The 12,176-nt window shown below is 34.3% G+C and overlaps 1 protein-coding gene across 11 annotated transcripts; it reads right to left on the bottom strand.

The window, feature by feature from the left end:
• Positions 1-4,962: 4,962 nt before the first annotated feature.
• On the bottom strand, positions 4,963-11,372 carry LOC113715125 (uncharacterized). 11 transcript variants are annotated; one of them, XM_027239314.2, is made up of 5 exons: positions 11,124-11,372; positions 9,950-10,013; positions 8,704-8,777; positions 6,970-7,067; positions 4,963-5,815 (listed from the first exon to the last, which is right to left on the bottom strand). In XM_027239314.2, the coding sequence occupies exons 4-5, from the start codon at positions 7,030-7,032 to the stop codon at positions 5,234-5,236; spliced, it is 645 nt and encodes a 214-aa protein (XP_027095115.1). In that variant the 5' UTR covers positions 7,033-7,067; positions 8,704-8,777; positions 9,950-10,013; positions 11,124-11,372; the 3' UTR covers positions 4,963-5,233. The 11 variants fall into 11 exon arrangements, with proteins under 11 accessions (XP_027095115.1, XP_027095112.1, XP_071925502.1 ...); XM_027239311.2 differs by having other exon boundaries at positions 6,970-7,062; XM_072069401.1 differs by lacking the exon at positions 6,970-7,067 and having other exon boundaries at positions 4,963-5,811.
• Between the last annotated feature and the right edge of the window lie 804 nt (positions 11,373-12,176).

Here is a 12,176-nt window from a genome sequence, read left to right as displayed (position 1 = left end):
TTTTTATATATTAATAAATTAAAGGGCTAGTTGAAAAAAAAGTTTCTATATTAAACAGTAAGACAACAAAAGGGTAAATTTGGAATAATATTATATTCTCTCTCGCAAAATGATTTTTTTATTATTATATTTTGAAATGGATATCAAATGACATAAAAATTTTACAGTAAGGGAGGCAAGTGAGATTTTTGAAATTTTCATCGAGTGGCCATTGGCTAAATATATTTCTTCTTTTTTTTTTCTTTTCAATTTAATGATACAAAAATGTGATATTCTAATTTCTAGCATCAAGTAATTTTCAAGATTCCTTATGTTGTTTATGCTTTTAGTGAATCAAAAGGTTTCTTCATAATATATTCGTAACTTTTTTTAAAAAAAATTTCTAGCAGAGAAAATATGGGATATAAAAAATAGAAAAGGGAAAGGGGATTAAATTTCAGGACCTCTAAAACCTTGGGCCATAATCTATTTGTAACTTGGTTCAAGATATATGGTAATTTAACTCTAATAATTAGTTATCCATATTTCCTACCGAAAGAAACATCACTTTAACGTTGTTGACCTTGGTCGATCAATCCTTGGTTTTGATGATTAACAAACCAAAATGTAGATTTGGGCTAATGTTTTTATGTGAGCAATTTGTTAGAACAGATTCTTGTGGCACAAAAGAAGAAGCAAAAACAGGGCACTCATGTGGGACGTCCGAAAGGAAGCTATCGGACGTCCGAAAGGATGAAGAATATCAACGGACGCACGCATCGGACGCACATCAATCGCATCGGACGTCCGAGAAATTTCGCAAAGATTTGATGACTCTCTGACTACGTTCGGACGCAGGGTTCGGACGTCCGACAGGTGGTTCGGACGCTGGGTTCGGACGCTCGACAGGTGGTTCGGACGTCCGACAGGCCAACGGCTAGTTTTGACAGCATTTAATATTTGACCGTTGGAGAGCCTTTTGGAGCCATTTCTCACCTTCTATAAAGACCCCAAAGCACAAGAAGACAAGAGACTTTTGCCAACACAAAATACAAGCTTACAAGTGAGATTTTTGAGTAGAAAGATTCTTTGTTGGTTGTATAAAGGGTTAGGGAAGTTGGGTTGTGAGGTTGCTCAAGTGAAGGTTACTCTCTAGCAAGAGTAAAACCTTGGTGAAGGTGAACCTATCACTTGAAGTGGTAAAACCTTGGTGAAGGTTGCCTCATTTGTATAAAATAGTTCTTAATTGGGTGAGTGATCTTTCAAGTGTAGGTTGTTGAGGGTTAACTAGAATAGTTGTAAAACTCCTTGGCTCAACCAAAGTGTGTTTGGGGTGAGGAAGGAGTGAGCCTTCACTTGTACATCTTGGTTAGCATCGCCATCAATTGAAGAGGCTATTGGATTGATATTTGGTTTGCATTTCTTATCTTTTCTCTTTAATTAAGTTTTCCTTATTGTGCTTAAATTTGATATATCTTTGTGCATCATTGTGAAATTGTTTGTACTCATTGGGTTGCACCGGGGCTAACAAACGTTGTTGAAACATGTGATAAAATATGCAATAAAAATATTTGAAATTAAGAAACCTTTAAAGGACATAGTTATTGAAAATTCAAGTTCTAAGTATTAGGAAATTGGCTTAATTTCTTTTAGTCAAGATTCCTATTTGGTGTGGGAAGTAACTAATTTTCTAATTGGATTTAGTTACTTGAAATAGTAGTCAAGTAAATCCCTATTTAACTAGAATTAGATACTATTTTCTATTCTATATGAGTTTAGGAAATAGTATTGGTTTCCAATTGTTATTTGGTTTTTTGGCAATAATATTCTCTATAAATAGGTGGGTTGCCATACTACACAAGAGACACACAAGGAGACACAAGGGTCATCATGTAGCCTTATACATAGGGTGTGAGAGAAGGTTCTTGAGAGATGAAAGACGGTATACAAGGGTTGGGATTTGATTCAAGTTGTATTTTTGTATAGGGTTTTCCTCTCATAATAAAAAACAGGTTTTTCTCCGTGGACGTAGACTCAATAGTGGAGTCGAACCACGTTAAATATTGTGTGTCGTTTATCTTTCGCGCTTATGGCTTATTTACTATTAAATTGTTGTGCATTTGATATTTCAATATTGTTTATTCCACGGTTGGATCCTAACAAGTAGTATCAGAGCCTGGTTGCGAGATTGGGTTGCTCTCAAACACTTGGATCCTAACAAAATGAATGGTTGGATCAAGAGATTGGTTGTTCAAGATTGGATCCTGGTTAACTATTGAGATCAAGTGGATTGGTAGTTGTCACCAATTGAACAATTTAATGGGTGGCATCCTTGTTTTAATGGCTTGGCAAAAAGCATTGATGATGAAGGATGAAAAGTCGAAAAGTATGGAGATGTTTGACGGTGGATCTGGGCAGGTGATTCAAGAGTCAAGGAAAAGGTGGAGTCCAATGTTGATTTTGAACGTGAATCGGTAGAAACTTTCTCACACCTCCAACGGTTGATACTTCATCCCGGTGGATTTTAGATTTTGGTTATGTTTTTTGAGTGGTGTGGTACGTGTCCCAAAGAAACAAGGAGATCTAATTTCTATGCGCCAGAAAACTCTGACAGGTACGAGTTTTTCGTTTTAGGTGGAGTTTTGGAAACCACATGTGGCGAGACAGTCCTGAGGATTGAAAGAAGTATGGTGATTTTACCACTTGATTGCCTCAATGGTTAGGGTTAGAGCTCACAGAAGGGAATCTCAGATTGCCAGTGGTGGTGAGAAAAAATCCTGCAAAGGGAAATGGTGAATTGAGGCACCTTCTCACAAGCCAACTGGAGGTTGGACTCGGGATAACTACACATGTTCATTTGTCGATTGAATCAATTTAGTGTCAGGACTGTATTGATTCGGGTGTGTAGCTAGGCACCAAGGTACTTGGTGGGAAAAGGCAAATGGAGTTTTTGGATGGTTTGCTGTGTTTGCTAAAAGAAATATTCGCCAACGTGGAGATTTGTTAGGAAATTGGTTTAATTTCTTTTAGTCAAGATTCCTATTTGGTGTGAGAAGTAAGTTAAGTAACTAGTTTCCTTGGATTTAGTTATTTGAAATAGTAGTCAAGTAAAACCCTATTTAGCTAGAATTATATACTATTTTCTACTTTATATAAGTTTAGAAAATAGTATTGGTTTCCAATTGTTATTTAGTTGTTTGGCAGTAATGTTCTCTATAAATAGGTGAGTTGTCATACTACACAAGAGACACACAAGGAGACACAAGGGGCATTATGTAGCCTTATACATGGGGTGTGAGAGAGGGTTCATGAGAGATGAAAGATGATATACAAGGGTTGGACATGGGTTCAAGTTATATTCTTGTATAGGATTTTCCTCTCATAATAAAGAACAGGTTTCTCTCCGTGGACGTAGGCTCAATGGTGGAGTCGAACCACGTTAAATATTATGTGTCGTTTATCTTTCGTGCTTGTGGCTTATTTGCTATTAAATTGTTGTGCATTTGATATCTCAATGTTGTTTATTCCACGTTTGGATACTAACACTACTGCAAATTTTTTAATAATTGTATTCATTAAATTGTGCACTAATTGAAAATGGACTGAGAACTTAATTTTTTTCTTCATAAATGACACAAATTTAAATATATTGCTATTGTTTGTAACTGGATTTTTTTTATTGTTCTTAAATAACATGAATTTTTTTTCTTCATAAATAACTGAATGCTTTGAATTTCCTGGCTATGGAATGCTTTGTACATGGTGCGAGAGCTGGAGGATTGATTTTTGGTTATACATTGCTCTCTTATGAATTTAATAATCTGTGTTATCTCCATCTTTAGTTTCCCAGGATTAAGCCACTCAAAGATAATGTTTTCTAAACTTTTGAGCAATGAGGTAGATGAACAACCAAGACAGTAATATAACTACTTCTGAAAAACAGCATAGTTTAGATTTGAATTATAGATTGAAGTTGGTTAGACGGTTACAGGCTTTTGTTAAATTATTATATCCGTGCTCATGGCATTATTGATTATACTCTAGTTTTGTAATTTACGAAGTGATCTATTTCCGGTTATTTTCAGTGCCATTTTCCATTTATTTATACAAGTTTCAACGGGCATTATCAAATATTACTTGAATAATAATCTTATAGCCACTGCAGTTGGTTTAGTGATCAGGCGAGAGGATTTTTAGAGTTCTTTCTGTTGTTAGGCTAAAATTTTAAATTCAGAGTTGGCCATTGGAGATGAGAAGGATGTGGAGAGAAATAAAAGATGTGTGTGTGTGTAAAATAGAAAAATTCTATACTAAATGACACATAACTTGTACGATAACATATACAAACTAAATTAAGGTCTATCTTCTCGATTTTAAACATTCCCATATTTGTGTCCATCGCTTTTCGTAGATAAACTCAAAATAATCAGCCTAGTATTGATTTCATAACATACTATTAACGAATTTGTGGCTCTGTATTCGTAACGCCCACACTTAAAACCGGATATGCCCTTCGGACGGTTGATTTTGGGGGGTTTTTTTTTTTTTTTTAATTTACTCTGGCAATTTCATTGGAAATAATGTATGCAAAATAAAAGGGCAATTAGAGAATGTGTTAAACTTTTTTCAAAAACCGAGTTCTTGAAAAACAATCCAAAGAAATGGCGAATTATCCCGTTATCAGTATATTCATTTCTAGTTTCTACGAAAACGTGAACAAATCAGCCATCATCTATCATTTCTTTGCAAATCTTTAAAAGATTCACATAGAAAACTAAATCCTTGCTTTAGCATAGCTCTGCCTAGATTTTCATGATTACAACACCAATTCGCACTAAACAATTTCAGCATGAATCAATTATCAGAAATAGGTACCAGAATGCTGCTAGTATTACGAAGTATGCAAATAAAAAGCTGTTGTCCAAGTACATAACTTCCAATTGAGTTTGTTTCCAATATAATTTAGGAAGGCAATTATGCAAGTGCAGAACATCTTTCTTCCAGCATTGATTCTCTTTTTCTGAGAAATAAATAACTCTTCCTTCATTCTCAAAGAGGAAGAGGATCAAAGAAGCTCCCATTACAAAGAGTTCGTTTACTGTAAAAACAAAATATGTTTCCATAGGCTGGGAGCATCTCCAGACTATATAGATCAACATAGAAACCTCTCTGAAGTATGACGCTTATAAATTTTACAGGTAAAGCAGATTTATGTATGCATGAGGTGTAAGCCTAATTGAAACAAGAAATTCAGTTAGAACCGTACCCAGCAGCGAGTGCATTTGGCCATGCAATCTCCCTTACAATCGACATTATAGCCTAGTACCCTTGGATTGCGCATGAGGAGGTTCTTTAGAGTTTTTCCTTCAATGCCCCACTCGTTCTCCAAAACCTTTACATTGTTCTTCAATTCATCTTCAAGGCTGCATCCAAGAACTTCAGGAAACTTCTTCAGAAGTTTGGAAAGATCATCATCAGCGAGGTTTAAGCTCCTTAGATAGCTTAAAATTTCACTTACAACATCAAATCTTGGCACTTCCATTTTCCGTTCTTCACTCCAATAAGGGGAGTGGATATGGCCAAACGCTTTCCCCAATATTTTGTCCTCTTCCTCAACAGTAAATTCAAATGTAGAGAGAGCTTGTCTGCAAGCATCCCATGATTTCTTTTCTTCATCACTTAAGACTGTACTCTTGGTTTGTGCAGTTGAATGCAGTTCCCATTTCCTTGATGGAGGTACAAACTTCCACGGCCTTCTTATGACATTTGGCAGTACATTGTTTGGGAAGTTTACAGCAATGTAAGGATTGTTTGCTACTACTGAGGTAGAATCTAGCTACAAACAAAAGGTCACAAAGTCAGTTATAACAAACAATCCAACACTAGAAATAATGTCACAAAAGAACAGTATTAGACAAAGGAACAACTAATCTTCCAATATGAATCACAGAAGAGCAAAACAAGAGGTAGAATTAAAGAAAAACGTGCACATCTTGATGTTCAAAATGCTTTTGAAGGTAAGCAAAGGATGTCTGTTGCTTCACTAAAGGAAAGGCTACATTTCTGGAATTGAAGTAATCAATACCCACAATCCAATATATACCATAGTTTAATTTACACAACTTCAAAGAGATTTCTCAAATACATATGATCATCCAGAGACTTGTAAAAAATTTCAGTCCTTCGGAGCAGGATGCACGATTTGTGAAATATCAAATCTTCTGAACTTTAAATATTTATAGGCCTCTGAATTTTCTTTTTTTCTTCTTTTTTTTTTTTGGGTTGGAAATGGCATTGAGTGCTGTGTGTTGATCTCATTCTCAACTCTTGGTACCACATGTTTGCGTCTAGTCCTTTTATTCTTTTTTCGCCATTTGCCTCTAGTCAAACTTTGAAAAAAATGTCGTTTCAAGTCTGCTTGGATATGCATTGATATCATCCACGTCAACCTAGAAAAAGAATTTAGTCTTGGACAGCTAAAACTGCAATGGACATTTAAATCATCTGCAACTTCTTTCTCTGGATTTACTTGGGTATTAATCTTGGTCATTTAAGAATACGTTGTACTTTATTCCAGTGTCAAATACAAAACAATCAAAAGCTACTAGCCAGAGAGCATCTTTCAATATAACAGGAAGTATTCACTCTTTCTCAACCAAGCATACTGGATCAAATCCAGTTTAATTTGTGGAATGGATTGCAAATCCAATCAATTCAATCAGTCATCGAATGCAATCACTCTGGCAGGGCAGCTATAGAAATCTAATCAAGTGCAGTAAACTATGACATTCCCACCAGCCTCCTTTTCTGTTTCCTTATCTTCCATATCTTTTGCTTCTTTTCTTGTTGCAAATGGGACACAGATTAATGCGTTCATGATATAAGATCTAAAAATCTGAAACCAATGGTGCATTCATGAATGAAAACCAAACCTACGAAAGAATCTGAGCATCGAAATCAAAACCAAATGGCAATGAGTAGAATCAGAACCTTGAATTTCTTGATTAGCAGCCATTGATAAATCGAGTGTCGGAACGTTTCCAACGCATCCATTATGACTGCTTTACTATGTACTCTTTATCCCTGTCCTAGAAACCATTTAGTAAGTTTGCATGGAGCACAGGACTCAAGAACTTCCATCTCAAGATTCTTCTGCCTTATTTTGTAGTTCAGTTACAGCATTTTGCGGGATTTAAGCAAACACAAGGACTTCTCCATAACAATGGAGTCAGTTCATTCATTTGGAATGCATTTACAGCCCCAACCAAGACACAGATGCTGTAAACTATTAAACAAAAGCAATTAAAACTTGGAAAGTACAGCGCACTTCAAAACCCAACCATATACCTAGAAATAACAGGATCGGCTATTCCCTTTTTCTTTTCCTATTTTTCAGCATGTAAAAGTGTTTCTGACAAGCAATGCCCAATTCCAACTTCATGCAAGTTTCCATCCTCTATGTTTTCTGTCATTGTATTTAATTTCAAGACACAAGCAATCTCAGATAGATGTCAGAAATATAAGAGGCTAAATATTGCAACAGACACACAAAGCTAGACAAGATATACACTAATATCAGAATTGGGGAAAGGCAAAACAAAACAAACTGCATAGGAAGAGTAAGTGGTCCTAGTAATTTTACTCAGGGAAGACTACAGGTAAGTTCAATATGATGACTAAATCTAAAAGAAATCAATTCAACAGTATTTACGCCCAATTACTGTTGAATTTTCTTATTGGAAAGCTAGTGGATAATAGAAATACTGCAAATAATTTTAAGAAAAGTTTAGGCGATTTTAAGTCTCCAAAACAAGTATATAGACACAAAATGATAAATGGATTTCTTTAATCGCTCACCAATCTGTTAACCAACATGAAATATCTAGTTCACAAGGGATTATTATCTGTTAGCACTTGTTCTCTTAGTGTGCCAAGTCCAGATAAATTCATAGTTTTGATTGCGTCTCAGCTGTTAAATGGACTTAATTACAAGAATCAAGTTAGCAAGGAGGTGATGCATAGGTCCAAACACAAAGAAGCAAGAAGTATAGAAGATCAACAAACAATGATGCATATTACTAAATTAATAGCAGAACTTCCTCTATTCCAATCTACTTCCACTTTGAGCAATGATATGTGAATTAACAACATAAAATTGAATTGAGAAGATATCCTTTTCAGGATAATAATTATATTGTTTGAGTATTAACAAGTCAAATCAGAAGATATCCTTTCAGGGTTATGACATATGTCCTTAAACTACTTTCCACATCTTTTTTCAAGCATTAAACGATTAACAACTGGAACTTGCTAGATTTTAGGACATGTCATATTAATTAGCTTCTACAAGCAATTTTTTTAATCAAATGATATGTTCACTTCTCAATTTTCACATTACTCTCACATTTCCAACAATAATTCAATATGCAAATTCTTTCACTAAAAGCACGTGATTTGGCAGGGAAACTTAGTTTAATTAATCAAACTAAAGTTGAAGCTAAATTTAACAGAACCTGCCATGCCCAAGATTAAGTCTAGTTTCTCTGCGATGCTAATTTTACTGCTGAGCATAACTTTGATGCTTTTTTATGACTAATATGTATTGAAGGGTCACATCTCAAGAAAAGGACAATGACATCAGATGATCCATGCCAAAATATTTCATGAAACAATGAAGTGTTTTACAGAAAATACTAGTCCCATGCAATGTCAATGAACACTTACAGAGGAAAAGAAAATGCCGCATGCGGTGGAATCTGAGGTCAACAATGGAGGAGTTGGTGATTTACGTAGCATCCCTGCATTGTAGAGAAAAAGCATAATGAAACGCATATCACTAAATAGCAACTTCCGTAAAATTGTTTACTTTTATAAACTTTTGAATTCCATATAACAGGCCATATCAAACTTGGATGCTCTAATTTAGTATAAAATGACCGTAAGAACTATTGTTTCGGTACTTAAAAGGATAAGTCAAACAAGACCACCATTTGCCTATCAGATTGAAGCATAAATCTACTTGTCTGGAGGATCTATTTAATTTTAAGAATTAAAAATTCACTAAAGTAGGGTTTTAAGAACAAGTTTATAACATGGACATCAGAAGGTGAATAGTGACCCAATTGAAACTCTGACGTGGAGGCGAATTTAATATATGACATGTCACATTTTGTTAGAGACATGAGGTCATCTAATGAACAAAAAAAAGGGAAGAATTAACTACATTCTCAATGCAGATAACGCAATTTACAGCAAATTTACTGAGATATAAGTCCACTGCAAATTCACCGACTCAAGATTGATGTAAGTGAGTGTGTCCGCCAATCAACAAAACAACAAAATTATACTTCCTGGTTACAAATGCAGCTTCCAATTTTGACGAAAAAAGGGAGATCAAATCATTAAGGTTCTGTAAGTTAGTGCAGCCTTTCTTTACTTCTTTTTACTTAATATTGAATTTTGTTGGACCCTACACCATCCTTCCTAAGAAGCCCTTCTTATAATAACCTACATATTGTAGGCTGTAGCTCAATGTTTAAGACTTCTTTGACCGTACACAGTCAAATCGGATGTGCCTATGATATTTGCAACATCATATCATCTATGCAGCAGTCCACAGACATCATTGGACCTCGTAAAGGACAGTCAGATCTATCAGGAAAAAGAAACTTTATTGTTTGAGGTACTCTGGACCCTGGCAAAGAAAGACTCCTTAAACTTTATCATGTTCACAGAAGGATCAAATTGATGAAGTTACTTGGTGACTAGCTTAAACCATGGCATTTGACAATAAACTAGATTATAATCCACTTATTGGCTGGGTAAGTAACTTTATACCCTCCAAACTGTTGCCCCTGCACCATCACAAAAAAACCCTTAAATTTCCAATTTGCTATGTCAGAAACCAAGACTGCAGTAAATTTTCATCTAAGATGATATCCAGATAAAAGTCCATTAGACATAGCCCCACCTCATTATAAGTATCTCATCAATTTATACTTCCCTTGCATCTGATCTGCCACACATTCATGATGCTGTCAAGGCAAGTTGAACATCTACATTAAGAACATTTGGCTTACAAAATATATGACAAAGCTGAAATGAGTTCATAAAGATCGTTGGATTGGCACCTTCATGCTATACTGTGAAGGACATGGACCTGACAGACCTATGATTCCTGTTCATTTATCTGATTTTAAGGCAGTACAAAAAATAAATTTACCTTTTTTTTGGTAGGTAAAAATAAAGTTACACCTTCTTAATTTCCAGAGCATTGACAAGAACTTAACATAAAAACAAATAACAAAGAACATATGGAAGATGGATGAATTGCCTTTTGTCTTCCCAATTGTTGAAACAGTTTCACTTTCAGTGCTTCTATCTAAATTTCATACATTTGGATCCTTACATTCCTAACCCCTCTAAGTTTAGTCCTATATTTAACTATTGTCCTATTTAGTATCCTAAATTTAACCATTTCAAAGTTGCATATGACTAACTACAAGATAACATTATTCATATATACAAGGGACAAATCATGCTAAAAATCAAAAAATGGGAACGAAACTGAGCATGAATTTACCCATTTCAAAGTTGCAAACAAAAAGGGAACCAATCCTTCTTGTTTAAGCATGAATTTCAGCTGTTTTTTAACAATTGAAGTGGACCCAATTTGACAATAATATTTAATATCCAAAAAACCATAATAAGAAAAAAATGAGTAAAACATATAAACAGCTCAACAAAGTCAAAAGTCCCTTACCAACAGCAAATTCTCATTCCAGTTTTTAAGGACAAAATACAGTAAATTTAGCCCAAAATAAAACCCAATTTACCAAAAAAAAAAATCACAAGTAAAATTCCAGAGAAATTTCAATGGACATGCCAAGCAATCAATTGGGGTTTCTCTAATTTAGATTAATCGAAGAAAGCAAAAGGCAAAATCTTCTCAATTTGAATCATATGTGGGATGGCAGCGATTTTGACTTTATATTAGAGAGCTGCCAGCCAATGCGTAATTTTCAAGAATATTCAAGTGATACATAGGTAAAATATTTGGCAATAGAGGTCATACAAGAAAAAGAATGAAAGAAAAAAATAAAACTTGGGGTTTAAACTTAAGTTGAAATAATTTGTTCGCGCACCTTTTCGCCTGCTGAACAGTTGGATGTTTTTGGTATGGGAGTCTGCAAAATACACTTCTCAGAGAGTCCGCAATTGAGAAGAGGAGAAGCTTTGCTGGTGGCAATTTGGCAATGCAACTAACGGTCAGAGAGATTTGGAGGCGGGTCCCATAAGCGCTTATAGTCAAAACTCTTTGGCACCCTTTGGATCGGTGTAAAGAGAAGGGAAGGAAATGAAATGAAATGAATCCAACGGAAAGGGAAAGTAGAGGAAAGCATAATTGATCCATCTTATCTTAGATTAAATATGGAATGAGAAGAAAGAAAACGCTGAAAATATCACATTTTTATTACTATTTTGCTTAATTAATAAAGTTTGATTTGTATACATATTTTAGCAATTACCCTCCTTTTAGTTTTTTTTATATATTTATCTTTGTACTCTTGTAAAGTCTACATGATAATAGTATTTCAAAATGAATCAAACATTTTTTATTTTGATTTTTTAGCAGAAGAAATTATAACTCCAATATATATATATAATTTTAAATAATAGCAAATATTCACAAAATAATTAATATCTAAAAGTTTCTAGTAATAATTAAAAAAGAAAGTAAGATTTAGATGATAAAACAAAGTGAAAATTGGAAATTTTCTTAGAATATTGTAAAAAAAAAAAAAAAAAAGTCGCACCATGAGGAAAATATAGGGGCTTTTTCTTCTTTTAGATTCGCCACATCTCCCCAAAAAAATTGTTTTTATTTTTTCTAAAGCTACATGGCTACCACACATGAACATTGCACTTTCAGTCCCTTAAGGATTGGAATTGAAAAAGCCACACAAAAATTTTTTTTGTAATGAACAGACATGTGTGGTGACCCATAAAAAACATTTTTTTTGAGATCTTAAGGAAATTTAAGCACTCTTGTGAAATCATATTATAATTATTTGGGCCTATTTAACTACAATTAATGATCGAGACCATTAAGCTGCATGTTCATCTTTTTTTCAGCTAGAGTGTGACCTAGAAAATCAAATTTTTCCTATTTATTCTTTTTTTTTCTTCTAATTTTC

This window comes from Coffea arabica, chromosome 10c (genome assembly GCF_036785885.1).
Source record: "Coffea arabica cultivar ET-39 chromosome 10c, Coffea Arabica ET-39 HiFi, whole genome shotgun sequence".
Classification (NCBI taxonomy): Eukaryota; Viridiplantae; Streptophyta; class Magnoliopsida; order Gentianales; family Rubiaceae; genus Coffea; species Coffea arabica.
The sequence above is the reverse complement of the archived record's forward strand: the minus strand, read 5'-3'. Positions and strand labels throughout refer to the sequence as shown.